At 41.8% G+C, this 27,770-nt stretch overlaps 1 protein-coding gene across 3 annotated transcripts in view; it reads right to left on the bottom strand.

Moving 5' to 3' along the window:
* rpap1 (RNA polymerase II associated protein 1) overlaps positions 1-27,770 on the bottom strand; it is a 138,134-nt gene that overhangs the window by 52,663 nt on the left and 57,701 nt on the right. For all 3 annotated transcript variants that reach the window (XM_059953720.1, XM_059953711.1, XM_059953725.1), the window contains exons 11-16: positions 21,291-21,458; positions 12,849-13,043; positions 6,381-6,515; positions 5,017-5,196; positions 709-866; positions 60-242 (exon numbers count right to left, since the gene is read on the bottom strand). In XM_059953720.1, coding sequence (XP_059809703.1) covers positions 60-242; positions 709-866; positions 5,017-5,196; positions 6,381-6,515; positions 12,849-13,043; positions 21,291-21,458 — 1,019 coding nt within the window. The remainder of the gene's footprint in view (positions 1-59; positions 243-708; positions 867-5,016; positions 5,197-6,380; positions 6,516-12,848; positions 13,044-21,290; positions 21,459-27,770) is intronic.

Raw genomic sequence — 27,770 nt, 5'->3', positions numbered from 1 at the left:
ACACAAAAATTGAACTTGCCCCAATTGGATAAGGTCAAATGAGAGAGGAAAAGAGGTACCTGGACGTGAACTGGGCCTGCAGTTCAGAAATACAGCCTGAACTGTGAGTGAGGCTGATCAGGAGGCAAACCAGAGTCTCAGCTCTCTGCAAGGAATAATCAAACAATGGATCCTCCTTTCTCGGCTGGGAAACCAGATTTGGTAAGGTCTGGAGAATCTTCATCAGTGCAGGATAGAAGTCCCTGAGGATGGTGAAAGGAGTAATAAACAATGAACATATTGTTGCTTAAGAGATCTGACTGAATGCAAACACACACCAAAGGTATTGGACATCATTGGCTGTATCATTTGGAGAGATTCTGAGGTCAGGGGAAGCATTTTTCTGAAATGCAATGAAAATGAAAGGCCAGCAAAGACAAGTCTCAAACACCAGGACCAAATATCGCCCCTAATATCTCTGGATAAGGTGAAAAATATCTGCACAGCTAAAATAAAACTCCAAAATTGTGCCAAAATTTATAATAATCCCTGGAATATACTCACACAGAACAATCTTCAAATCACTTTCCATGCTTGGTCTGTCTTTCATCAATCTCCTCTTCCACCTGATCCAGTCATACACACAACTCATTCTTCATTATTCTCCCCATATTCAGTACATTCCAGATCTTTTATGTTCCCATCTCCCATCTTCCACAGCATGCTCACCTGTACATGTCACATGCTTGTCCATAGTTGGCAGCAACGGCCCATAGCCGCAAAGCCTCAATGTTTAATGTGTAGGCTTCCTGTTGCTCCAAGTGCAGGTCACAAGGATCTTGTGCTATGAATCTCCCAATTCGCTCCTTCAACTTGAATTTGCTTAACTGTTTAAAAACATAAGCAACAACACAAATCATTCATAATACTAAGCCAAATTGGTCATTTGTGGATTACCATAACCCAACATTTGAACAAGGTAGGTGCACCTTATCTGCTCACAACAAATGGTTACTTCTTTCAAGGAGATCATAGAGAGAAGTCTTGGTGACTCCCTCATCCACTCATCCTTCCCACAAATCCTCCTCCCTCCCCAGGCACTCTCCCTTGTAACTGTGCACAGCGTTATGCCTGCCCCTACACCTTCTCCCTCACCACCAACCAGGGCTCTAAACAGCCCTTCAGATGAGGTAGTGGTTCACATGCAAACCCATTGGTGTTGATCCATATTACTGGCTAGCTCTTGTTCCACCTTTTACCCCTACTTCTTTATACTGGCCATCTTCCACTTTCCTTCGTCCAGATAAAGGGCCTCAACCCAAAACACTGGCTGTCCATTTCCTTCCATCGATACTGCCCATATCTCTCTACTCACTTCTGATCCAGGTAGCTATCAAAATGCTTTTTAAACAGAATATTTGGCAACTCACTCCAAATATTCACCACACTCCACGTGAAAATTCTGTCCCACAGATCTCCTTTAACCTGTGCCCTCTAGTTTTAGACTTTTGGATCAACCTAGCTTTGACATAACATGGCCACCTTAACAGAAAGGTCAAAAGGCATAAATTTAAAGAAGATAAAAAAAAATCTTGGTCTAGAACAGGGGTTCCCAACTTGGCATCCATGGATTCCTTGCTTAACGATATTTGTTCATGGGACAAAAAAAAGGTTGGGAACCCATGGTCTAGAAAGATGTGATGCATGATGTTCTTCGACAAGGCTTGCTAATATTCAATCTCTGTTGGTAAGATAATAATAAAAGGCAAATAGAATCTTGATTTTAGCTTCAAATATCAAAACTGGAGGATTGCATCCACATTATTTAGTGATGTCCTATAGGAATAATGCAGAAGTGTGCAACAGATACAAAACAGAATTAGCAAATTTGACAATGGATACTTTTTATAAATAGAGACTTGGCTACTTATGTCTTTTCTCATTGATATGTTTGAAAAATGGCAAAGCAAAAAACCTCAACAGGATTTACAGAGAAGGATGAAGAGGCATTAGAGAAGGTGCAAGGATATTACAAAACTGAAAACAGACAGGAAAGAATTTAGAATTAGAATTTATTTATTTAAATCTTACATCTATCCCACAACATGACAGAGTAAAAATCTTTGTGTTCTGTCTCCATTGCAATGTACAGACATGAAATTTAAAAGTCTAATGGCTTGTAGACAGAAGCTGTCCTGTGGCCTCTTGATCCTGGCTTTAATGCTGTGGTACCGTTTGTCAGACGGAAGCTGCTGAAACAGTTTATTGTGGGGTGACTGGTGTCCCCGATTATCTTCCAGGCCCTCTTTCTGCACCTGCTGCTGTAAATGTCCTCAGTGGAGGAATGCTCACATCAACAGATGCGCTGGGCTGTCCATACCACTCTCTGCAGTGTCCAGCGATCAAGGTTGGTGCAGTTCCCGTACCAGCGGTGATACAGTCAGTCAGGATGCCCTCAGTGGTGCCCCTGTAGAAGGTCTTGATGAGTTGGAGGCTCATGCTGAACTTCTTCAGTCGGCTGAGGTGGAAGAGACGCTGTTGTGCTTTTTCTGCCACAAAGCCGGCGTGTACAGTCCAGGTGAGATCATCCATGATGTGTATACTGAGGAACTACTCACCTTCTCAACTGCAGACCCATTGATATTGATCAGGCCGAGCCTGTCTCCGTTCCTTCTGTAATTCACAATCAACTCCTTTGTTATTTTGGACATTGAGGGAGAGGTTGTTATCCTGGCACCACTGTGTCAGGGTGTCAACCTTTTCTCCATAGACTTTCTCATTACTGCTAGAAATAAGGCCAATCACAGTCGGGTCATCAGTGAATTTGATCAGCGGATTGGAGCTGTGTGTGGCAGTACAGTCATGGGTGTAAAAGGAAGTAGAGAAGGGGACTCAGAACACAACCCTGGGGGGCACCTGTGTTGAAGATCAGAGGTGAGGGAGCCCATCCTTACCACCTGTCAGTGATTCAATAGGAAGTCCAGGATCCAGCTGCACAAGGCAGGGTACAGGCCGAGGTCTCTGAGCTTCTTGTCAAGTCTGGAGGGAATGATGGTGTTAAATGCTGAACTGCTGTCCAGGAACAGCATTCTAATGTATGCATCCCTCTTCTCCAGGCAAGTGAGGATGGTGTATCGTGCTGTGCCTATGGTGTCATGGGTAGACCAGGTCTGTTGGTAGGTGAATTGTAGGGGGTCCAGTGTGGGTGGCAGCATGCTGCAGATGTAGTCTTTACCCAGCCTCTCAAAGCATTCACTTATAATTGAGGTGAGTGCAACAGGGTGCCAATCGTTCAGTTATGCTGCCTTGGTTTTCTTAGATACAGGGACAATGATGGACAATTTGAAGCAGGAAAGCACTACACACTGGGGGAGGGAGAGATTAAAAATGTCCGTAAACACCCCAGACAGCTGTTCAGCACACACTTTGAGGATGCACCCTGGGATGCCGTCCGGCCCTGCTGCCTTGCAGCTGTTGACACATTGGTATGTTCTACGCACGCCAGTCTCAGAGATGACCAAGGAACAAGTCTCAACGGTAGTTCTCTTCGGAGGTTCAGTCCTATTAACCTCAAATTGAGTGTAAAAAACATGTACCTCATCCGGAGTGATGCAGCAATATTGGCTGTACTGCTGCGTGTCCTCTGGAAGTCTGAGATAGTGTGCAGTTTTTGCCATAAGCTGCGTGTGTCATTGTCACAGAGTTGTGACTGGGTTTTTTCCTGTGTTGCCATTTTGCCACCTTGATGGCTCTGCATAAATCACAGTGGCATCTCTTGAGCTCCTGTTGGTCTCTGGAGGCAAAGACATTATCCCTTGCACTGACAGCAACATCCACTGAACTATTTATCCAAGGCTTCTGGTTTGGATAGACCTGGACCAATTTTTGGGGAACAATGTCTTCAATGCACTTCCAAATGAAGCTTGTGACTACCTCCGTGTTTTCAGAGATGTTCTCAGCTTGAACTACCTCCCAGATGACACTACCAAAGCAGAATTGTAACACTGAGTTTGATTGGTTGGACCAGCAGTGGATAGTTTTCACTATGGCCACTTCCTGCTTCAATTTCTGCCTGTAGGCCAGTAGAAGCAAGATGAGGAATGGTCAGACTTTCCAAACAGAGGGTGGAGAAGTGCCTTGTAGGCAAATTGCAGAAGGGAGAGTAGCAGTAGTCGAGTATACTTCCTCCCCTCAACGTGTTGGTAGAACTTCAGGTAAGCTCTAGTCAGAGACGCTTAGTTAAAGTCTACAGTGATGATGAAAGCAGCCTCTGGGTGTGTGGCTTCGTGGATATTGATGGTTTCACAAAGTTCATTGAAGAAGAATCATCGCAAAGATTGAACAGGCTGAGTGCCTTTCCTCTGAAAAGAGACAACTAACACAGAACTTTGAGATTACAATAATGCTTGTTGCAAGCATAAAAAGATGCTTCCATTTGTGATTTGACTACATCCATGAGTAGTCATTAATAAATCCATAAAGTATTCTGGAGTCACTTCAAAGAATAAACTAAAAACTACTGTACAAGAGGTAGAGAGTGAACAGCATTGATGCATTTAAGGGGAAGCTGCTTAAGTACATGGTAATGGCACAGAGAAGACGTTGAGAGGGTTGAGAGGCAGTTCATATGAAGATAAAACATTAGCAAAGATCAACTGGGCATATTGATCTGTTCTGGTGTTGTGCATTCTACCATATAAAAGGCAAATATTAATATTATGCCTGTAGAAATGATGAGAGAATAAATTAAAGAGCATCACAACAAAAATATAAGTGATTACAATTTCATTTTACACTGTAATAATGAAGTGGAATTCACTGGCACCTGCATCTCAAAAAGCAAGTTAGTTAATTGTAAATAAAAGACTATTAAATATAAAAGAAGGTAAAAAGAAAAGATTGGACCAGCCACAGACCTACAAAGGCAAACCAAATAAAAAACAACAAACATCCTTAAAAGCACATCATCCATTTGTTCCCTCGTTTACAGCCACAGTCTCTCAGATGAAGAATGGGATAGGCCTGGATAACATTTACCAAAATAGCCGACATGTTCCTTCCTGCAGATGCCAGGACACGAAACAATTTCATGGCAGCAGCAACTGGCACACCATAGCTACTGGTTATCGGTTCATCCGTTGTCAGAGTCTGAATCGTCCAGGTAGATGGTAAGAATTCTGAGACAATTGTCTCCATTAGCCTTGGGCACCCTAGAATCTGAGCAAGACAGAAGGTACAATCTTAGAACAATTATTATCCTACTTTTAGATTCAGCATCAACAGCTGTCAGGTCAAAACCAGTGGTATCGAAATACGGTCACCAAAGGGCCATTCTAACGTCTTTGCCCACGCAATCTTAACAAGTCCTTCTTGTGAACTAGGATTATGGATTTAATAGAATAAGTAGCCAAAATCTGTTTCCACTAGTAAATTTGCCTGACCACTAGGTCAGGCAAATACAAATTTAGGGTAACTGATAAAACCGGAAGCTTATATTCAGAGGATTTATTTTACTTTTTAAATGCAATAGATCATGATAATCTAGAAAAGGGTACTGAAAGCAAATTAAATTGGAACATTCAAGACATGTACCTGGAAAGGAAAAGATTGTATAGATTGGGTAAACAACACTAGATAAGATTAACTAGACAGTCGCTTTATAGCACAGACACAGTGCTTTAACATGGGAGCTCCACTCAACCATTATTACCTGAATCTAAATGTCTAATTTTGTGATCTCTTCTCTTTTATATTCTGCCTCATGTCTGCTTCTTTACTTTTATGATCAGTTTGCAGAAGCACATTACTTCCTTGGGCTGGCAACACTTTTTTTTAAATAGCTCCCTCCTCATGCACATCGTTTTTTCTAAGACATACATCTTCCAGGAGATCCACTGTTTTTCTCTGCTTCAAGTGTACTGCTCGCATTCCTCACCACCCGCCCTACGGAGTCCCAATTGTAATACAAGTTTTGGAATACCATTCACACGCTCATCTCTAGCTTAGATTGTAGGTTTGATTTCTGCTACAGCACAGGATCCCATATAGCTTTACTGCTGTTCAACTGAGGTGCTAAATGGAAGCACCAGTTACTTATAGACGAACAGAAAAGTTGTCACATTTGAAACACAGGGCATCTTCTCTCCAGAATTCTAAGCAGTATGTAGCTCTCAAGCAAATGGTCACTTAGCATCACACTTTTGTTTGCAAGACCTGACTATTCATCAATGTTGAAATTCCTGCATCACAACCGTGACTCAGCACAGTACTTCAATGGCTGTACAGAATCCTGGAATGTCCCAAATATATGAAATACTTGATATGATGATAACTAAGTATTCTGTAATAGGTGTGTGCAGAATTGTTAACATAAGAAGGTAATTACTGTCAATGTTGATTACCTGATTACAAGCCTCAGAAGAGTGTCTTGCTATTCGAATTAGGATCTCCAAAATGTCAAGGACGACCGAAGGCACAGGTCGAACAACTTCCAGAATGTAACGCAGACGGTGAAGAACTTGCATCTTCAGCAAACCCTGCATTGGGTAAGTGGAAAACAACAGAGACAGTAAAACATAGCACAACCAGAGGAATCTTTCTATCCCATCTCATCTTGCAGTGAACAGAAAGATGTCCACTTAAGTTTAGAGCCAGGCCCTTCAGTAATGATGTCAAGAAATGTTTCTATCCAAAGGGACAGCTGGAATTCACTAAACTGTGCAGCTATCAAGGCTGGTAGTCAACTGAGCATTTCAAAGGTGTGACAATACTTATTTATTAGACAAGGGATTTAAAGGTTATGAAACCAGAATGGGCAAATGGATCAGTGTGCCTTTGCCTTCCATCTAAGAGAAAGAACAATAAATGCAATCCTTACAACTTAAAAAGTCTGCTTCGTATGAGGAGGCATTTGGTCTTAGTTGCATGTTTGAAAGTTTATTCTTAAAAAAGGCAAGCTGTTAGGCTCACATGCCCCTTTATGTACCACAAGCTTAGTCGGTTGGGAAACTCGATCAAATCCATAAAATAAAGCTGTGGAAGCTAAAACATCTAAACTGAATATATAAGACTTCTTGAGGGCAGAATGGAAAAAGCACTCCAAGACTGTCCCAAATTTACAGCAGCTTCCATTTAAATAGTACTTTTAACGTTCTGAAATGTTCCAGATCACGCACAAGAGAGTTAGTCATATTTGTCATTGAGTCAAAGAATGAGTTATTTGGACACGATCAAAGATCGACTGCATATTTTAAGCCACAGCGACAGAAGGAAAGAGGTAGCAAAGAAGAGGAACATAGACATGGTATTCCATGGTTTGGATTGTAGGCTGCCAAAGGCACAGGCACAGTGAAAATCAGAAGCAGTTGAAGGCTAAGAGGACACAGACCTTGGAGGATAGTAGATGATTATCAGGATTGGCGAAGAAATGGGGAGCATTCCTTTTCTGAACATAACAACCTCCTGTAGGGCACAACAGTGAAATGAGGAAAGTGGATAGGCATTTAAACAAAAATTATACTTCACAGTGAAAGCGGCAGCTCTTAAAGGACAACATTAAGTGTAATGATAAAACACAGGCATGGGCCTCTCTGATCACACAGACTCCAGAACAAGAGAGTCACAGAGAGAGAAGGAAATGAGGGGATAGAGGGCAGGATTGTGCATGCTAAAACATATAAACAAATGGAAGCAGATAAAGGAAAAAAAAAGGTGATTTGAAAACTACAGGATAACAGAGAGAAGTGAATCAATTCATTATACGCACAGAGGGAGTATTACATGGAGCTAAGAAGAAAACAGCTCATGTGTGGATGAAAACATTTCCATCAGTAGCTGACAAGGGAACAAGTCATAGCAGATGTATTTATGAGTAAAGAGCCAGATTCATTTAATGGTGAATGGACATTTATCTAACAACAATCATGATAAAATGAGTTCAAAAGAAGTCAAAAGGAAGTAGTAAAGCTTACAGCTTTAGAGGAAGCTGACATTAAGCACTGAGATCTAGAATCTCCACAGTAAGCTGGCAAATTCTGCTAATGGATAAAACAGCAATGGCGCAGTTTACAATATGAAATGGAACCAATTTATACCCCAAGGGCAAAATCTTTACTTGCCCAAAAAAAAAGTAAAACTACATAGAAAGGCAAAAAACTGTGTAGTCGTTGGAAGTGCAAAAGGTGACAAAACACAATAAAAACTACAAAACGAGAAACAAAAACAAATGCAAATGATATCTCGTGTTAAGAAAAAAAAGGCCAGAAGCCTGGTCCCTTAAAAGTGAATAGTGGTGCTTTGGAAATGAAAAGTAAGCACTTGGCATCAACATTCACAATAGAGAAATCAAATACGGAATTGACTGGGACTAGCCACAATCATTGTTTGTTTGTTATGCACTGGGTCATATGATATAGGCAATCTTGGACTTTCCATGATCATGATTGTTCTTGGCAAATTTTTCTACTTTAGTGGTTTGTAATTGCCTTCACTGGTCGAGTCTTTACAAGACGGGTGACCCCAGCCATTACCAATACTCTTCAGAGATGGACTGCCTGCCGTCAGTGGCTGCACAACCAGGACTTGTGATATGCACCAACTGCTCATACGACCATCCACCACCTGCTCCCATGGCTTCGTGTGACCCTGATCAGGGGGTAGGGGGAGGGCTAAGCAAATGCTACACCTTGCCCAACAGTGACCTGCAGGCTGGTAGAGAGAAGGAGTGTCTTACACCTCCAATGTAGAGACGTATCTCCTCTGCATCACCCACAAAATCATCAGAAGGCAAGATAAAATAGCAGAAAAGTAGAATTTGTTGCATAAAATGATGACAAATCCCCAGGACTGTTACTTTTAATTCCATGATCCAGAGGTAGTTAAGAATGTTACAGAAGCATAATCTTCCAAAACTAAAACAGAAAATGCTGCAAATATTTGCAGAAGTCATTGACATGTAATGCTAATTCTCTTTACATAGATGCTGCCTGACGTGTTGAATATTTCTCACACTCACAGTTTCAAGTTTCAGATTTCCAGTAACCTTATCACAATGCTTTTATAAGCTTCCAAATTTTCCTCAATTTGGGATCCATTCATATGGATGGGAAAATTTCACTCTAGATTATTTAGCATAAAGTCCATTTCTGGGAAATAACCGGAGTCTATAATTAAGCATGGAGAGCACTGAGCACATTGAAAATTATTGATTGATCAAGCAGATCTAGTACAAAACAATGGTACAGCATGCCCAATGAATCTAATTTCATTTTTGAACAGGTCTGAAATAGGAGACAAAAGATTGTCCATGATATTTCTGTGGATTAAAGTTCCTTGCAAAAGACTTACAGAACTGATGGATAAATATTGACCTGTTTGCAAAATCACTGCAGCAGCAAAAGGCAGTAGAGGTAAGGGCCGATAATCAAATTAGTGGGATGCTGCTAGTTACTCACAAGGACCAACATTTGGATGCAACTAACAATCTTATGACAGACTAATGGATAGGAAGCTGCATAACCAGGCGCGTCAGTAAAAAATACTGGTAGCACTGTAAACAACACGGAAGACACCAACACAAGAAAATCTGCTAATGCTGCGAATCCAAAGCAACACACAAAATGCAGGAGGAACTCAGCAGGCCAGGTAGCATCTATGGAAAAGAGTAAACAGTTGACATTTCAGGACAGAGACTCTTCATCAGGAAGACACTTCAAAAAGCTCAAACAAGTGAGAGAAGAGGAAAGCTAAAACAAATAGATTTCAATCAAGTAATTGTCAGGTCGTCCATTTTAGACCTGAGAGAGAAAAGAACAGAATACTTGTTCAACACTGAAAAGTTAGAAACAGGAAGATCCAAAGAGACTTGAACTTCACATACATGGTCATTAAAACTGCAGTTAAAGACACAGAAAATAACCAAAAAAGGGTGCATGGACTGGTGGCTTTTATTTCTTGGGAAATGGACAGCAAAGGGGCAAACGTTATGTGTCAGCAGTACAAGTAGGTAAAGCATTAGACTTTTAATCTGAGGGTCTGGGGTTCAAATCCCTGTTCGAGCACTGGCTTTATGTGACAGTGTTATATACCCATGTAAATATCAATTCCAAAATCATAGCTGATCATATCCAAAATTTCAAAGGTCATTGTTGATAATGTTTATTAATATGTAAATTCTATAGAAATAATTTTTGGGCAGCACGGTAGTGTAGTGGTTAGCTTAATGCCTTAAAGTACCAGCACTCCGGGTTCATTTCCCACTGCTGCCTGAATGGATTTTGGACATTCTCCCTGTGACTGTGTTGGTTTCCTCCCACAGACCAAAGACATACCAGTTGGTAGGTTAATTGGTTGTTGTAAATTTTCATGCGATCAGGCAAGGGTTAAATCAGGAGTTGCTGAGCTGCGCTGTTCGAAGTGCCGGAAGGGCCTATTCTGCACTGTATCTCAATAAATACAAATATATATATATATATATATATATATATATGTTGTGGTATACATCAGTTAGCAATTGTCAATAAGGAAGCATCTTTATTGATCTTCAGACCTCACTTGATGACTTGCACTCATCATCCACAAAGTGCAGATCATGGAGAGAAGAAACAACAAATGACTTTCCACTTCAGTGGCCCACTTAGAGATGTCCTTAGACCTTCCCTCTGACACCCTGGGACAAGCAAATACTCTGCATCATGACTTCATGTGTTTCTTATATCACCTTCACATCATACAAACATAAACCCAGGAGGAGCTCCTATAACTTGACCCAAAAACCAAAAGAAACCTGACTTTGATTCAGAGGAAATTAAAAAGAGTTCATTTCTAAAGGGACTAGGAATATTAAAATAATCTTGAAATTACTTTGCAGTATTTGCTCCAGGGAACAAAAACAATCATTTCCCACTTAAGCACACCCAGACTGATAAGAAAAAGACTGACTTCACATGCACAGAATCAAGTGTGTCGGCTGTGACTTCACATGCACAGAATCAAGCGCGTCGGCTGTGACTTCACATGCACAGAATCAAGTGCGTCGGCTGTGACTTCACATGCACAGAATCAAGCGCGTCGGCTGTGACTTCACATGCACAGAATCAAGCGTGTCGGCTGTGACTTCACATGCACAGAATCAAGCGTGTCGGCTGTGACTTCACATGCACAGAATCAAGCGTGTCGGCTGTGACTTCACATGCACAGAATCAAGCGTGTCGGCTGTGACTTCACATGCACAGAATCAAGCGTGTCGGCTGTGACTTCACATGCACAGAATCAAGCGTGTCGGCTGTGACTTCACATGCACAGAATCAAGTGCGTCGGCTGTGACTTCACATGCACAGAATCAAGCGTGTCGGCTGTGACTTCACATGCACAGAATCAAGTGCGTCGGCTGTGACTTCACATGCACAGAATCAAGTGCGTCGGCTGTGACTTCACATGCACAGAATCAGGTGTGTCGGCTGTGACTTCACATGCACAGAATCAAGTGTGTCGGCTGTGACTTCACATGCACAGAATCAAGCGTGTCGGCTGTGACTTCACATGCACAGAATCAAGTGTGTCGGCTGTGACTTCACATGCACAGAATCAAGCGTGTCGGCTGTGACTTCACATGCACAGAATCAAGTGCGTCGGCTGTGACTTCACATGCACAGAATCAAGTGCGTCGGCTGTGACTTCACATGCACAGAATCAAGTGTGTCGGCTGTGACTTCACATGCACAGAATCAGGTGCGTCGGCTGTGACTCAAAGATGACCAAGGAAGCACACTGCAGAGACCTAGCCAATGTAGATCTCTCAAACTCTAACACTAAAACTAATTACATGGTCATTTTTATGTTGCTGTATTGTAGGAGCCTGTTTTCCATAAACTGCTTGCTCTTTTGGCTGTATTACAATGGTGGCTGCAGTTTGGGAAAGGGTGCTGTGCACTTCTTATAATCGTAGTTACTGGAGGTGCATCCTTTTTATATAGTCAGCATAAATTAAACACATAACTCCGAGTTAAGTGCTTGGTATTAAAAAGCCACCCAAAGTTACCCCACTGTCCCCAGAAGAGTGCTGGCTCTTTTATATGCCAAGTTTTATCTGCCCATCTCAATGGGATGTATGGTTTACCTAGTTCCATCCTGTTTCACTCCCTCACCTATCAATGCTTGACTGTGACACAATCTTGCACATAAAAACAGAGAATGCCGGAAAACATTTAGAAGGTCAGACAGCATCTACGGAGAGTGAAGCAGTTAATGTTCCAAGACCAGGACCCTTCTTTACAACTGGAGAGGAGAGAACACAGGTTGACTTTCGGTAGCAGAGAAGGCACAAGTAGAACAAAGGGAACATCTCTGACAAGATGAAACAAAGTGAGTTAATGTAGCAGTTACTGTAGCAACGCATTATACACAAAGAAGGTAACACGTTATGCACAAAAGATTCCAACTAAAGAAACGTGTTTCATCTCATTCCATTAGAAAGGTTCCCTTTGTTCTACCCATTTTTCTTCCATCTTCCCTACGTTTGAAAACTAATTTCCTTACTCTCTATTACTTCCTATTCCACAGATGCTGCCTAACCCATGTGTTTCCAGCACTTTTGATTTTATTTCAGATATTCTGCATCTGTAATGTTTTTGATCTACAAGCCAACGTGATACAGCTTATAGGTCTCAAGTTGTTACATAAGTTTAAAAATAGGTCAGCACAACCAAGTGTGGATGAATGGGTGGGGGGTGGGGGGAGAAGCACAAATAGGAAGGCTACAAGAGTGGATCAAGGTCCTGGGTGGGAGGTTGGGGAACAGTTAACTTTTCAATATTTATTAAATACTGTATATACTCTCTATTACAAACCGACATGTGTTTTAAGGACATTACTTTAATAACATCCACGCGGGCAACATCTGTATCTGCTTTCTTATCTTCCTTGGCTTTCTCGCTTTGTTTCATTTTCGATTCTTCCTCATCATCATCCTCCTCTTCATCATCGTCATCATCCTCCTCTGCTTCATTAGGCCGGAGGGGAAACACTGATGACCCCAAGTACCAGCAGAAGGTCCTGTCAAGACATTCCTGTAGGAAAAAAAGTTCCTGTTTATTACATCCAAGAATAGCTTGGAGAAATATAATGTATAATGGTCACTGATTGACAATCTATCTTCAGATACAGGCAACTTCATACATTAACAGGGCAAAAGGAAGACAAATGAATGACCACGACAGAAAGATGACACAAGTTATAGCAAAGGAAAAAGCAACTCTATCTCTCTTTAATATAAAAACGCACATATACATCACAGGCAGCTCAGGTCAGGCTGGTAAAGAGAGCTGAAGTTCACCACCTTACAGTTCAACAAGTTCACCCTTTCATGCTGATAAAACCTACTGATAAAACATCTTTGATCTGAAGCATCAAAACTTCCTCACTCTCTGCAGATGCTATCGCAGCTGTTCTTATTTCCGATTGCAAAAACTGCAATATTTTGCTTGCTGGATCTCTGATTATGGTTAAACTGGCATGGAAAGCTAAATAATACACATGCTGAAAATCTGAAATAGAAACAGGAAGTGCTGGACATACTCAGCAAATGCAGTAGCATCTACAAAGAAAGAAACATTACTTACATTTCAAGTGTCCTGGACAAGTTACTGATTTCATCCTCCTTCCTCCACACTCCCATCCACACTTGGAGTTCACTGTAGTCTCATACCAAGCAGAAGGCTGCTCCATAACACTGGATGATCCTCAACTATCTGACTCCTTTGCTTAATAAAAACAGAAGGCTAATACGAACCAAGATGGTGCTGGCAATACACGGTGATGTTTTGCAAGCAGCTCACAAAATCTTTAGGTATTACTATCACTGCAATCTGCAGCCTGTTATTTCACTTTAAGTTACATAACATAATCTAAACGAAGCAACAATTTTATATCTCCTGAAGGATTCGGCAGACTTGATTCTTGGGAATGCTGGTACAGCACCTTTAAGCAGAGGAGAGTCTATTGCCATGGCCCAAAGAAGGGAAGGAGGGGAAGACCCCAAGCATCTGATGTGATTAGTCCCTTTGTTTCCTTCAATGCTCTTACACCTCTTTCTGACCATTCACACTTTGCCCCGTTTGCAACAATGTGCCAATGGGTGCAGCACCGTAGCACTGTTTGGGCGAAACCGGTGATAATAGTTTACAAGGCCCAAGTATGACCTGAGTTGTGACACATTTTCCAGCTTGGTTGCCTGCAGCACTGCTTCAGTCTTCTCTTGTGACATATGTAAGCCATGCTTGTCAATGACATGTCCACAAAATGAAATTTAATTCTTGAAAAACTCACATTTCTCTCTCTTTGCCTGCAGACTATACTCACTCAGCCTGGTAAGCACTACCAAAGTTCTGGAGGTGCTCTTCATCATTCTTGCCTGTCACAATGACTTTATCAAGTTAACATTGTATTCCTGGGATATCTTGGACCACTTGGTCCATTTTTCTTTGCCAATTTGCTGGAGCTGATGCAATGCCAAAGATGAGATGATTATACTGGAACAGACCATTGTGAGTGTTGATTGCGAGGAACTTCCTGCTTGACTCCCCAATCTCCATTTGCAGATAGGTTTGTGGCAAGACAATCTTTCAAATTCGGTCACTTAATGCATTTGATTAGTTTTATGTGTGAAACTTTTCACTCTGTGTGGTTTTTTTTTTATCTACCTTGCACACTCTCTCTATGTGATCTTGTCTGTGACAATTCCTGCAAACTCTTTCTTTGAAGCAACGATCATTTGCATTATGGAAGGATTTACCACATAGATAATATTTTTGTTTTTTTTCACCATTCAGGGACATTTTGTGTATTTCACATTCTAGCCTCTTTTTTCTGTAGTTCTGTATCCTTTGCTGCAGTCTCTAATGATATTGCAATGATCAATGTTCGTTCTAAGGTTATATCTCTTTCTGACAGTAACTTCTTTTAAGTGCTTTGACTATGCACACCACATACAAGCCTGTCCCTTAATACATCAGAAAGTCCATCTCCAAAATCACAGTACTAGGAAAGTTTGCACAGTTCTGCAACGTATTCCCAAATGTTTTCATCCTTTGACTAGTTCCTTTTGTAAAATCTAAATCTTTCAGCTATTACCAGCAGTTTAGGGCTCAAGTAGTTTTGTAAAATTGTAACAATTTCATTGAACGTTTTGCTTTCTGGCTTTTCAGGAATTAGTTTGCTTCAGAGAATGTACATTTTAACACCCGTTAACCTCAGAAGTGTGGGGGTTTTCTTCTGCTCATCCACATCATTCACTTTACAATAAAGTTCAATCCTCTCGATGTACGACTCCCAGCCTTCATTAGCACCACTGAATTTGTCAACTTTCCCGACTGAAGCCATCGCCATGTTGTTTTCACTTTTAACTTTGCTTGTTGCTTGTCTCTCAGTGTGTACTATATATTGTACTCACATGTCCCTTTGTTAGCGTCCTTGACAGCTTCTGTACTGTTTAACTCTCACTGTTGGTGCAGTTGGTGATATTTTCTGACGTTCAGGTTCGTCCTCCTCACCAATTTGTTCCGTCTGTACAACTACATATCAATTAAGTAAAAGCAAGCATGCGGGAGGTGACTTTAACTGGTGTACTCACATTGAAGTGAGAGAGAGAAAGAATAATATGCATGCATAGACAACAGATCAATACGCACGCATAGACAACAGTCCATATGTAGTGCTAAGTGGAGTCATTGCTTTAGAAGAAATAGATACAAGGACAACAAAGAGGTGATCACCAGCAGCTAGGGACTGCTTCAAGTCGGTGGACTGGGCCATGTTCAAGAAATGCATCACAATTGTCACTGACTTTATTAAGTCAGTCATGGACAAATATGGCCCCGCAAAATTATTCGGTTTTCCTCAACTAGAAGCCCTGGATGAATCAAAAGATCTATAATCTGCTAAGCGTCAGATCAGTGGCTTTCTGGTCAAAGGATCAAGTAAAATACAAAAGGCTCAGTTATGACTTTCAAAAAGCTATCTCACATGTGAAGTGGCAACTCTGGATCAAACCTGAATCAAAGAAGGATGCTCAACATCCGTGGCAGGGCTTGAAAACTATCACCTCCTACAAATTAAAACCAAGCAATACTGTATGTGTGACGACGAAGTTTCACTCCCAGATAAACCCATCGTCTTTTATGCTCCTTTTGACTGACAAAACACGAGAAACCTTCACAAATTTCCTCAGCCCCTGACAACACTGTAATTTCAGTCTCTGAGGACGACATGAGAGCATCCTTCAGAAGGATGAACCCACAGAAAGCAACTGGCCCAAATGGTGTACCTGGCCAAGTACAGGAGACCTGCGCTAATCAACTGGCTGGAGTATTCACTGTTATCTTTAACCTCTCATTTCGACAGTCTGAGGCATCAAACAGACTTCAATCTCCTCCACAATCACCATCAGCAAAAGTGCACCACAAGGCTGTGTGCTTAGCTCCCTGCTCAGTTCCCTGATCTATTCATTTTACACTTATGACTGTGTGGCTAAGCTCAGCTCCAATGCCAGATTCAGGTTTGCTGACAACACCACTGTCATAGACCGAATCAAAAGTGGTGACGTATCAGCATACAGGAGAGAGATTGAAAAGGCTGGCTGCATGGTGCCACAACAACCACTTACACAATGTCAGAAAGACCAAGGAGCTGATTATTGACTACAAGAGGAGGAAACCGGAGGTCCATGAGCCAGCTCTCATCAGGGGATCAGAGGTGGATTGAGTCAGCAACTTTAAATTCCTCAGTGTTATAATTTCTGGGTCCAATACTTAAGTAGTATTACAAAGAAGACACTTCTACTTCCTTAGAAGTTTTGTGAAGATTTGGCATGTCATCTAAAACTCTGACAAACTTCTACAGATGCACAGTGGAGAGTGTACCGACTGGTTGGTTTGTAATTCCACACACAATGAACTGAATTTCAAGGGCTCTACAACTCATGCTCTTGATATTTAATTCCTATTCTTTTTTTCTTTTTCGTATTTGCAAAATTTGTTGTCTTTTGCACATTGATTGTTTCTTTGTTGTGAGCAGTTTTCCATTGATTCTATAGTGAATGCTTGCAAGAAAATTAACAGGGTAGTATATAGTGACATATATGTACTTAGATAATAAGTTTACTTTGAACTTTGAATAATCCAAGTTCATGCTAATCCAAGAAAGTGAATTTTAGGGTAGTATATGTTTACATATAAGTACTATGAAGGGGGGGAGGAGAAGAGAAAGATTGGGAGAAAGAGGTGGAGGGGGAAGACATCAGGGCTTCAATGTTTCTATGGGGTTTCTTGTTTCGTGGATGTCTGTGAAAAGTATAACATTCAGGTTGTATACATTCTCTGATATTAAATGAACCATTGAATTTCTCAAAACTTCAGAGCATTTCCAGGAAGATCTACAACATAATGTAATAGTCAGCCAGCTATGTGGCATGTGTGTAGCTGCTGGTGCTCGGTACTGGCTGCAGAGACCTTCACGAGACAACTATTTTGTGCCGATGGATTGACATCTGCAGACTGCTGGCCTGCATGTAACAAGGCTGCTATTCTGGGAGCTTGGATCTGCCAGGTGTGAGAGAGTGATTTAGCTAACCTTCAAAGGAAAAACTCATTAAGTGTGCAGTGAGAGTGGCACAGATTGATAAGATGGGAAGATGGAGCACCACGCCAGCAATGCAGGCATTCAGGGTTGAGAGATGTTGAGGCTCTGCAATGTAAGGCAGTGGATTTAATTGCTCTATCACACAGCCACAGAGACTGCAGCATTTTGCAATTCACAGAAGGGGGTTAGAGGGAAGAGGACACAAAATCAACAACGTAAGGAGAAAAAGTTAGTGAAGGTATCCCAAAATAGCTTCATCGTTGAGAATGTCAGGATTGTGATATTATAGGTCTCTACTCCTAACGTTACTCAAGGAGGGCAGAACTATCCAAGAACTAACATCTGAATGTCAATGACTGCAAGGATAGTATATGAGAGCCAGTGACCATGCAACTACTATCCACATAAGGCGATGCGAGGGAAATTGGGTGAGCGACCATGTGACTAATATCAGAAGAAGTGTTTTTGTACAGTGGATCAATTTCAGAAGACAGAGAATGGAAGTCTACAAATAGAGGAACCGTACAACTGCAAATTTTGTATGATTCTACTGGCCTTCCAGCTCATCATGTCTGTGCAAGTATAAAAGAACTTACTAGCCTAATCTAGCAGTTGACCTTTGTTATGCAGTTCTTAAAATATACATCTCAGTATAGTCCAAGTGTGATCGATTCAAGTTTCTGGCTTCCTTCCAGACAGTGAGTTTCACATACCTTCCACCCACTGTGCTGTTGGCTCATTCATCTCAGCTCCTGGCTCCTGGTTTTTGAACCTTCAGCTAAATGAAACACCAACGTCATACTTGATTTACCCAGGTCTCAGCTAAATCGGCCCTGAGCCCCCGCTTTTCCAAAGCATACCCAATCTTTCATGATGGAACAGCAAAATCCTGTCATGAACATCTCTGGCCTAAACATCCAAGGGCTCACACTGTTGAAGGCCAAGAACAGAGGAGAGGTTAAGAACGCAGAGACACTCAGTGTCAACTGAAAGGAGTACTTGACAGAAAACCACTTTAACTCAGTCCCTGTCACAAGCATCCTTGATTCCATAACACAACAAACTATCTGGCACATTTCCAGCATCACCCTAGGCTGACAAGAAGCTGAAAAGGCCTTCTAAAATCAATGAGGCCTAAGGAATAGATTACGTCCCACTGAAGTTTTTACCCTTGTTAGTGAGGAATTTTAGTCACAAATCAACAATCTCACCACCCACATCTGAGAAGCAGCAGAAACACCAGGGACCTCAAAGATCATAAGATCCACTAGTGTGATAAAATAGACTCCTAACCTTAAAATCTACCTTGTCATAGTCTAACACCTTATTGTCTGCCTGCACTGCAACGGATTCTGATTAATGGAGACCAGTACATTTTGGTCCAATTAAGTGGCTATTAGCCGAAGTTTCATGGAAATAGTTTAAAAAAAAAGGTATAAAAACAATAAACTATTGCTTTAATGTGCAACAAATTATGTTCTACAGTACTATAAAACTCTGAATAGCTATCGACAGAGAAATTCATCCAGTGTGTGCTGCCGTGTTTTTTTGATTCTCTGTAAATGAACACAATCTGCGTAGACACCTAGTGTAGATAATTTGTTACACATTAAAACAATCATCTTGAATACAATGCTTTCAAAAATTGCATCCTCCAGATCTTCATTTTCACCGGAACATTCAAGATGATTGTCGATACATTCAAATTTGTCAGTTTTTACTTGTTGAAGTAGTGAAACCATTTCTGTAATCTCCAAACCTGAAGGCTTGAAACTGCAGTGAGTAAAACAGTTCTGAATTGTCTTAGTGCTTATTACTTGCCAACTATCAGTCACAAAAATCATTTTGTTTTAAAAACAGAAACACACCAAAATGATTCTTTTTAAAACTGTTTCCTTTAAGCACAGTGTAGTGTCTAACGGCCACACGACATGCACACAACTGACGCTAGTTAGAAACTGTTCAGCAACAATCTCCTGGATTAAGTGGTATAGTGTCCCAAATAAACAAAGGGAATTTCTTTGATTTGTTTTAGTTCTTTACGATTTGTCCCAAGTAGCTGCCCCAACTAACCAGTGGCCCAATTAACAGGAATCCAATGTATTTTATACTGCTGTTTTTCATTGCCGGCATGAACATTCAACTCACAGACCTCCGTTGATACCCCGACCTCCCCCCCCCCCCCCCCCCGCCTTACCCCACCCCTATCTGTAATTTTAGTCTGGTTCTCTTTCTCTCTCTTTTCCCCCCTCACTATAATCTCCCCCCAGCCCTACCTTTCTTTCTCTTTTATTTCCCATAATTCTCCACCTTCCCCTTAGCCTATTTCCCTCCAGCCTATCACTTCCCAGCTCTCTACTTCATCCCTCCCCCCACTTCTTATTTCCCCCCCCCCCCCCCGACCATCCCATGTTACTTCACTCCTGATGACGGGTTTCGGCCCAAAACGTCGTCGCTACCTCCTCCCATAGATGCTGAGGAGCATAGATGCTCCTCCCATTGACGGCCTGCTGAGTTCTGCCAGCATTTTGAGGTTTTAATTTAATTTACCATCTTTCCAGAAGATAATTCTGATTGTAATGTTTACAGGGGAGTCCGTCTGCTGTCTTAGAATCACATTACCAATTAGAAGATAGGATCTTAAAGCCTCTTTGAAAAGTACATCATGCCAGTTCATATCATTCATGGCAAACCCTGGACCATCACTGTTCATGGTAGAGGAGTAGCTTTCATGAAGCCACTGATAACTTCAGATCGGGTTGTTCAGGAACACAGCAAAGGCAATGGAAGAGACGCATCACTTCCCATATTCGCCACTTGCTCTCCTCATCGAGAATCTCCATCTTCACCTGTTGTAGAATCTCCCACACTGACATCCTCAACCACCTCACAACCCACAAAGCTAGAATGGAAGTCACACTTACAAATGAAGAATTTTGAAGAAGAAAGAATGAAAACACAATATGCAAGCTAGAATAAACCCATGGTTCTAAACAATTCTTGCATAATCACTCAGCTCCAATATTTTATGTCTCAGCTTATGGAGGAAAGCATCCCATATACCCCTTTTAACCTCCTTTGCAATGTTCAAAAGAACACAATGCACGATGACATCGGTAAGCTATGGCAACATTCTGCAGGCTACGTAGAATACTTGTAAATACACTATTTTTGAATTATTCTCACTGTAATCTGCAGCAAATAATTTCCCACAATCTATGGACCCACTTTCAAGGAACTTTCATCTCATGGTCTCAATATTTATTGCTTATTTATTTATTTTTTTCTGTTTCTTTTTGTTTTTGCAGAGATTGTTGTCTTTTACACACTGGTTGTCCGCCCTGTTCATGCGGTCTTTCACTGATTCTATTATGGTTACTGGATTGAGTGAGTATACCCACAAAAAATTTAATCTCAGGCTTCTATATGGTGACACATATGTACTTTGAAAAGAAACTTTCTTTGAGCTGTGTACAACCAAAGATTTCAATAGAACAGATTGTGAAAGGCACAATTTGCCTTAAATCACAATGGACTGTGTTTGATCTGAAACCCAACAGCATTCCCTGGCCATACATCTACCAACTGGTCAAATCTTCAGTGAGCACTGATCCACTGAATCAAAGCAAAGGGCAGCAGTTCTCAAATCCAAACAACATTTGAAGGGTTGGGTGACTTACCTCATCAGAAGGGGAGACTAAAAGTGCCCTTAGAGCCTGAACACAGGCAGCAATTACATTTTCCGTGCTATCATCCAGTGCAAAGCGAAGGAGGAACAAACAGCCAGCGTCCAGCAGCATTCTCAATACACTGTGCTTGAGGGAAGAGGAGAAATCACCCGCTTTAGCCTAGCAAAAAACAACAAGAAAAGAACTTGATTTACTTGCACCAAACATCCCATAATCAATGAGAAGCATCAAACTTTCGGTTTTACCTCTCAGATGTCAAGAAGAGGATCAAGAGCAGAGGCAGCTCTCCTCTACATCATAACTTGCAGAGACCCCCAGGGATTTCTCTGTGGTTCCATATGCAATGTACTTGGCAACACCAACAGCGATGGAGTCAGCTTTCGCAATTTCTCTGACAGCATCCAGCTCAGTCTACCGACCATCTGTCTTGCCTTCTCTGCCTCTACACTGTCAAACTGTTAAGTCAGTACTCATTCCCTCAAGAGTAACTACCTTCAGTCCCACCAAAAATATACTTGATTCACTATGAATCCCATCTCTCTCCGAGAATCTTAACTTTTTATTTGACCCTGAGATTCTGGCCTTTACATTCCCAACCACCCTCACAATATTTGATTCATTAAAATCTTATCCAGACCCTAAACTATACAAAATCTCACAGGCACCACTACTCACTTGTTAATTGGCTTCCAGTTTGTAAAAATTCTGATTTAAAACTCTTTATTTTTTGCTCCTATAATATCCTCTAGCGCAGCAACACTAGTCTTTGATCACCATCTGTGGGTGTGCCTTCAATCATCTTGGCAAAATGTCTGTACTAAATTAAATGTCAGCTTGGCAGATTTTAAGATCCTCTACTAAAGCTATCAACGTAAGAAGTGAACAAAAGTTGATGCAGTTTTGATGGCTGAATAGTCCACAAATACTCACCTGTCCTCCAATATTTAAATTCTAATCTTGTTACAGGATTGCACAGCGTATACCTCAGGTGGGTAACAATGCTCTGTTCTCATTTAAAACGAAACAAGCTCCTGGCTTATAAATGCACTATCCAGCCTGCACTAACCCTTAATTTCCCAGACAATCTACAAGTAACTCACCTCAGATCAGGTGCTTTAGATTTGCTTTGTCATCAGGAACAGAGAAGGTGTAGATATGACACAGGAAACTAAGACAGTAGCTGACATCACAACACTTGTAGAAATCTCAGCTTGCAAGACAGATTCAAGATGGTTGCAAGCACTGAGGATGAGAACCAAAATCTACAGACATGATTGACCACAAGAGTATATGGTACCTGATGCATTTGAGTGAGGAAGTGCAACGTGTGAGAAAGAGAGGCAGTTTTCTGGAAACAGAGCACAATGTTGCCAGGGTGATGGATGGTAGTTTTCTGCATGCAACTCTCAAATAAAATATCAACTGCCTGGCGTCAAGAGTTAAGAACCTTCACAGCAGGATGCAAGATGACGACTGCGACAGTTCCAGAGGAACCAGAGGCATGTATAAAACAGATGAAAGTTTAAAAAGCTTGGGTTTAAAACAGAACCTCAAGAGACAATCTCTGGGTTGCAGCAACATTCTCATGAAAGATGGACAAATGGAATACAGATGTAAATATGCAACTAAGAGAACCACGTGAGAGGCAGAAGTTCAAGCAATGGGGCAAAAGCACTCAGGAAAAGAGGGAGATGCTCCAATTAGACCATAAGACATAGGAGTGGAATTAGGCCATTTGGTCCATCAAGTCTGCTCTGCCACTTCATCATGGCTGACTATTTCCCCTCTCATCCCCAATCTGCTGCTTTCTCCCTGTATCCCTTCATGCCTTGATCAATCAAGAATCTATTGACCTTTGCCTTAAATATACATAAAGACTTATCCTCCACAGCTGCCCGAGGTAAAGAATTCCACAGAAACACAACTCTCTGGCTAAAGGAATTCCTCCAAATCTCCATTTTAAAAGGACGCCCTTCAATTCTGAGGCTGAGTCCTCTGGTCCTAGACACTCCCACTATTGGAGATATCCTTCCACATCCACTCTGTCAAGGCCTTTCACTATTCAATATGCTTCAATGAGGTCACCACTCATTCTACAGAATTCTAGTGAATACAGAAGATAAGAACATAAGAAATAGGAGCAGGAGTTGGCCATCTGGCCCATCAAGCCTACCCCGCCATTCAATAAGATCATGACAGACAGACAGACATACTTTATTGATCCCAAGGGAAACTGGGTTTCATTACAGCCGCACCAAGAATACTGAAGAAATATAGCAAAATAAAACCATAAATAATTAAATAATAATAAGTTAATCATGCCAAGTGGAAATAAGTCCAGGACCAGCCTATTGGCTCAGGGTGTCTGACACTCCAAGGGAGGAGTTGTAAAGTTTGATGGCCACAGGCAGGAATGACTTCCTATGACGCTCAGTGTTGCACCTCAGTGGAATGAGTCTCTGGCTGAAGGTACTCCTGTGCCTAACCAGTACATTATGGAGTGGATGGGAGTCATTGTCCAAGATGGCATGCAACTTGAACAGCATTCTCTTTTCAGACACCACCGTCAGAGAGTCCAGTTCCACACCCACATCACTGGCCTTACGAATGAGTTTGTTGATTCTGTTCGTGTCTGCTACCCTCAGCCTGCTGCCACAGCACACAACAGCAAACATGATAGCACTGGCCACCACAGACTCGTAGAACATCCTCAGCATCGTCCGGCAGATGATAAAGGACCTCAGTCTCCTCAGGAAGTAGAGACAGCTCTGACCCTTCTTGTAGACAGCCTCAGTGTTCTTCGACCAGTCCAGTTTATTGTCAATTCTAATCCCCAGGTATTTGTAATCCTCCACCATGACCACACTGACCCCTTGGATGGAAATAGGGGTCACCGGTACCTTAGCCCTCCTCAGGTCCATCACCAGCTCCTTAGACTTTTTCACATTAAGCTGCAGATGATTCTGCTCGCACCATGTTACAAAATTTCCCACCGTAGCCCTGTACTCAGCCTCATCTCCCTTGCTGATGCATCCAACTATGGCAGAGTCATCAGAAAACTTCTGAAGATGGCAAGACTCTGTGCAGTAGTTGAAGTCCGAGGTGTAGATGGTGAAGAGAAAGGGAGACAGGACAGTCCCCTGTGGAGCCCCAGTGCTGCTGACCACTCTGTCTGACACATAGTGTTGCAAGCGCACATACTGTGGTCTGCCAGTCAGGTAATCAATAATCCATGACACCAGGGAAGCATCCACCTGCATCACTGTCAGCTTCTCACCCAGCAGAGCAGGGTGGATGGTGTTGAACGCACTGGAGAAGTCAAAAAACATTACCCTCACAGTGCTCGCCGGCTTGTTCAGGTGGGCGTCGACACAGTTCAGCAGGTAGACGATGGCATCCTCAACTTCTAGTCGGGGCTGACAGGCGAACTGGAGGGGGTCTAAGTGTGGCCTAAGCTTCTCTAGAACAAGTCTCTCCAGGGTCTTCATGATGTGGGAGGTCAATGCCACCGGTCTGTAGTCATTGGAGCCACTGGGGTGTGGCGTCTTTGGTACAGGAATGAGGCAGGACATCTTCCACAGCACAGGAACCCTCTGTAGACTCAGGCTCAGGTTGAATACATGGTGAAGTACTCCACATAGCATGGCTGATCTGTCTGTAAACTCAGCTCCATCTACCTGCCTTTTCCCCATAACCCTTAATTCCCCTACTATGTAAAAATCTATCTAACTGTATCTTAAATATATTTAGTAAAGAAGCCTCAACTGCTTCCCTGGGCAGAGAATTCCACAGATTCACCACCCTCTGGGAAAAATGGCTTCTCCTCATCTCCGTCCTAAATCTTCTCCCCTGAATCTTAAGGCAATGTCCCCTAGTCCTAGTCTCACCCACCAGTGGAAACAACTTTCCTACTTCTAACTTGTCTATCCCTTTCAAAATGTTGTATGTTTCAATAAGATCCCCTCTCACTCTTCTGAATTCCAGTGAGTACAGTCCCAGGCAACTCAATATCTCCTCATAGGTTAACCCCTTCATCCCTGGAATCAACCTGGTGAACCTCCTCTGCACTGCCTCCAAAGCCAGTATATCCTTCCTCAAGTATGGAGACCAGAACTGCACACAGTACTCCAGGTGCAGCCTCACCAGTACCCTGTATAGTTGCAGCATGACCTCCTTGCCCTTGAATTCAATCCCTCTAGCAATGAAGGCCAACATTCTATTTGTCTTCTTAATAATCTGTTGTACCTGCAAGCCAACTTTTTGCAATTCATGAACAAGCACTCCCAAGTCCCTCTGCACAGCAGCATGCTGCAATCTTTCACCATTTAAACAATAATCTGCTCTTCTATTATTCCTTCCAAAGTGGATGACCTCACATTTACCAACGTTGTATTCCATTTGCCAGACTTTGTCCACTCACTTAACCCATCTGTATCCCTCTGCAGACTCTCCACATCCTCTGTACAATTTGCTTTTCCACTCAGTTTAGTGTCATCAGCAAATTTTGCTACGCTACACTCAGTCCCCTTTATATAACATCTTCTGCTATAAGAACCAGAGCCACCAAATGCTCTTCATATAACAAACCATTTAACCTTGGAATCATTTTCATGAACCTCCTCCAATGTCAGCACATTCCTTCATAGATAAAGGGTCCAAAACAGCTCACAATACCCCAAGTGAGGCCTCACCAGTGCTTTATAAAGTCTCAACATTACATCTTTGCTTTTATATTCTAGTCCTCTTGAAATGAATGCTGACCTTGCATTTGCCTTCCTCACCACAGACTATATTTTCTCTCCACTTAGAAAATAGTCAATCCTTTCATTTCTTTTACCAAAGTGCATGACCATACACTTCCCAACACTTTATTCTATCTGACATTTCTTTGTCCATTCTCCTAATCTGTCCAAGTCCTTCTGTAGCCTCTCTACTTCCTCAAAATACCTGGCCCTCCACCTATCTTCGGACCATCTGCAAACTTTGCAACAAAACCATCAATTCCATCATCCAAATCATTGATATATAACATAAAAATAATTGGTCCCACCACAGACCCTGTGGAGCACCACTAGTCACCGAGCAGCCAACCAGGAATAAACCCTTTATTCCCACTCTTTTCTTCCTGCCAATCAGCCATGGCTATATCCATGCTAGAATCTTTCCTGTAATACTATGGGCTCATAGCTTGTTACACAGCCTCATAAGTGGCAACGTGTCAAAGGCCTTCTGAGAATCTAAGTACACAACATCAACCAAATCTCCTTTGTATATTCTGCTTGTTATTTCAACAGGTTTGTCAGGTAAGACTCCTTTGAAGAAACCTTGCTGACTATGCCCTTTTATCATGTGCCTCCAAGTATCTTGAGACCTCATCCTTAATAATCGACACCAACATCTTCCCAATCACTGTCAGCCTAATTGGCTTATAGTTTCTTTTTTATCTGCCTCTCTTCCTTTTTGAAGTGTGGAGTGACATTTGCAATTTTCCAGTCTTCCAGAACCATTCCAGAATCTAGTGGTTCTTGAAAGATCATTACGAATGCCTCCACAATCTCTTCAGCCACCTCCTTCAGAACTCAAGGGTGAACACCATCTGGTCCAGGTGACTTATCTACCTTCATAACTTCCAGTTTCCCAGAACCTTCTCTCTAAATTTGGTTACTTCACGCACTTAATGCCCCTGACAACTGAAATTTCCATCGTATTGTTAGAGTCTTCCATAGTGAAGACTGATGTAAAATACTTATTCAGTTCATCCACCATTTTCTTGAGCCCTATTACAACCTCTCCAGCATCATTTTCCAGCAGTTCAATATCCATTTCTGCCTTCTTTTACACCTTATGTATCTGAAGAAACTTTTGGTATCCTCTTTAACATTATTGACTTTCATATTCCATCTTTATCTTCTTATTGACTTTTTAGTTGTTTTCTGTTGGCTTTTAAAAGTTCCTCAATCCTCTAACTAGACACTAATTTTTGCTCCATTATTTGCTTTCTCTTTGGTTTTGACTTCTTTGTAGCCAGTTGTGTCATATTTCCTTTAGAATACTTCTTCCTCTTTGGGACGTATATATCCTGTGTCTTCTGAATTGCTCCCAGAAATTCTAGCTAATCCTGCTCTGCCATCATCTCTTTTCCAATCAATTCTGACCAACTCCTCTCTCATGCCTCTGTAATTCCCTTCACTCAACTGTAATACTGATACATCTGGCTTCAGCTTCTCCTCAAATTTCAGGGTGAGTTCGACCATATTATGATCACTTGCTCCAAAGGGTTCTTTTACCTTTAGCTCTCTAATCACTTCTGGTTCACTACACAATACCCAAACCAGAATAGCTGATCCCCTAGTGGGCTAAACGACAAGCTGCTCGACAAAGCAATCTCATATGCACTCTAAAAATTCCGCCTCCAGCAACGATCTGATTTTCCCAACCTACCTGCATATTAAAGTCCCCCATGATTATTGT

The sequence above is a fragment of the Hypanus sabinus genome, chromosome 2 (genome assembly GCF_030144855.1).
Source record: "Hypanus sabinus isolate sHypSab1 chromosome 2, sHypSab1.hap1, whole genome shotgun sequence".
Classification (NCBI taxonomy): domain Eukaryota; kingdom Metazoa; phylum Chordata; class Chondrichthyes; order Myliobatiformes; family Dasyatidae; genus Hypanus; species Hypanus sabinus.
Note: the sequence above shows the minus strand (reverse complement) of the source record. Positions and strands in the feature narration are given on the sequence as shown.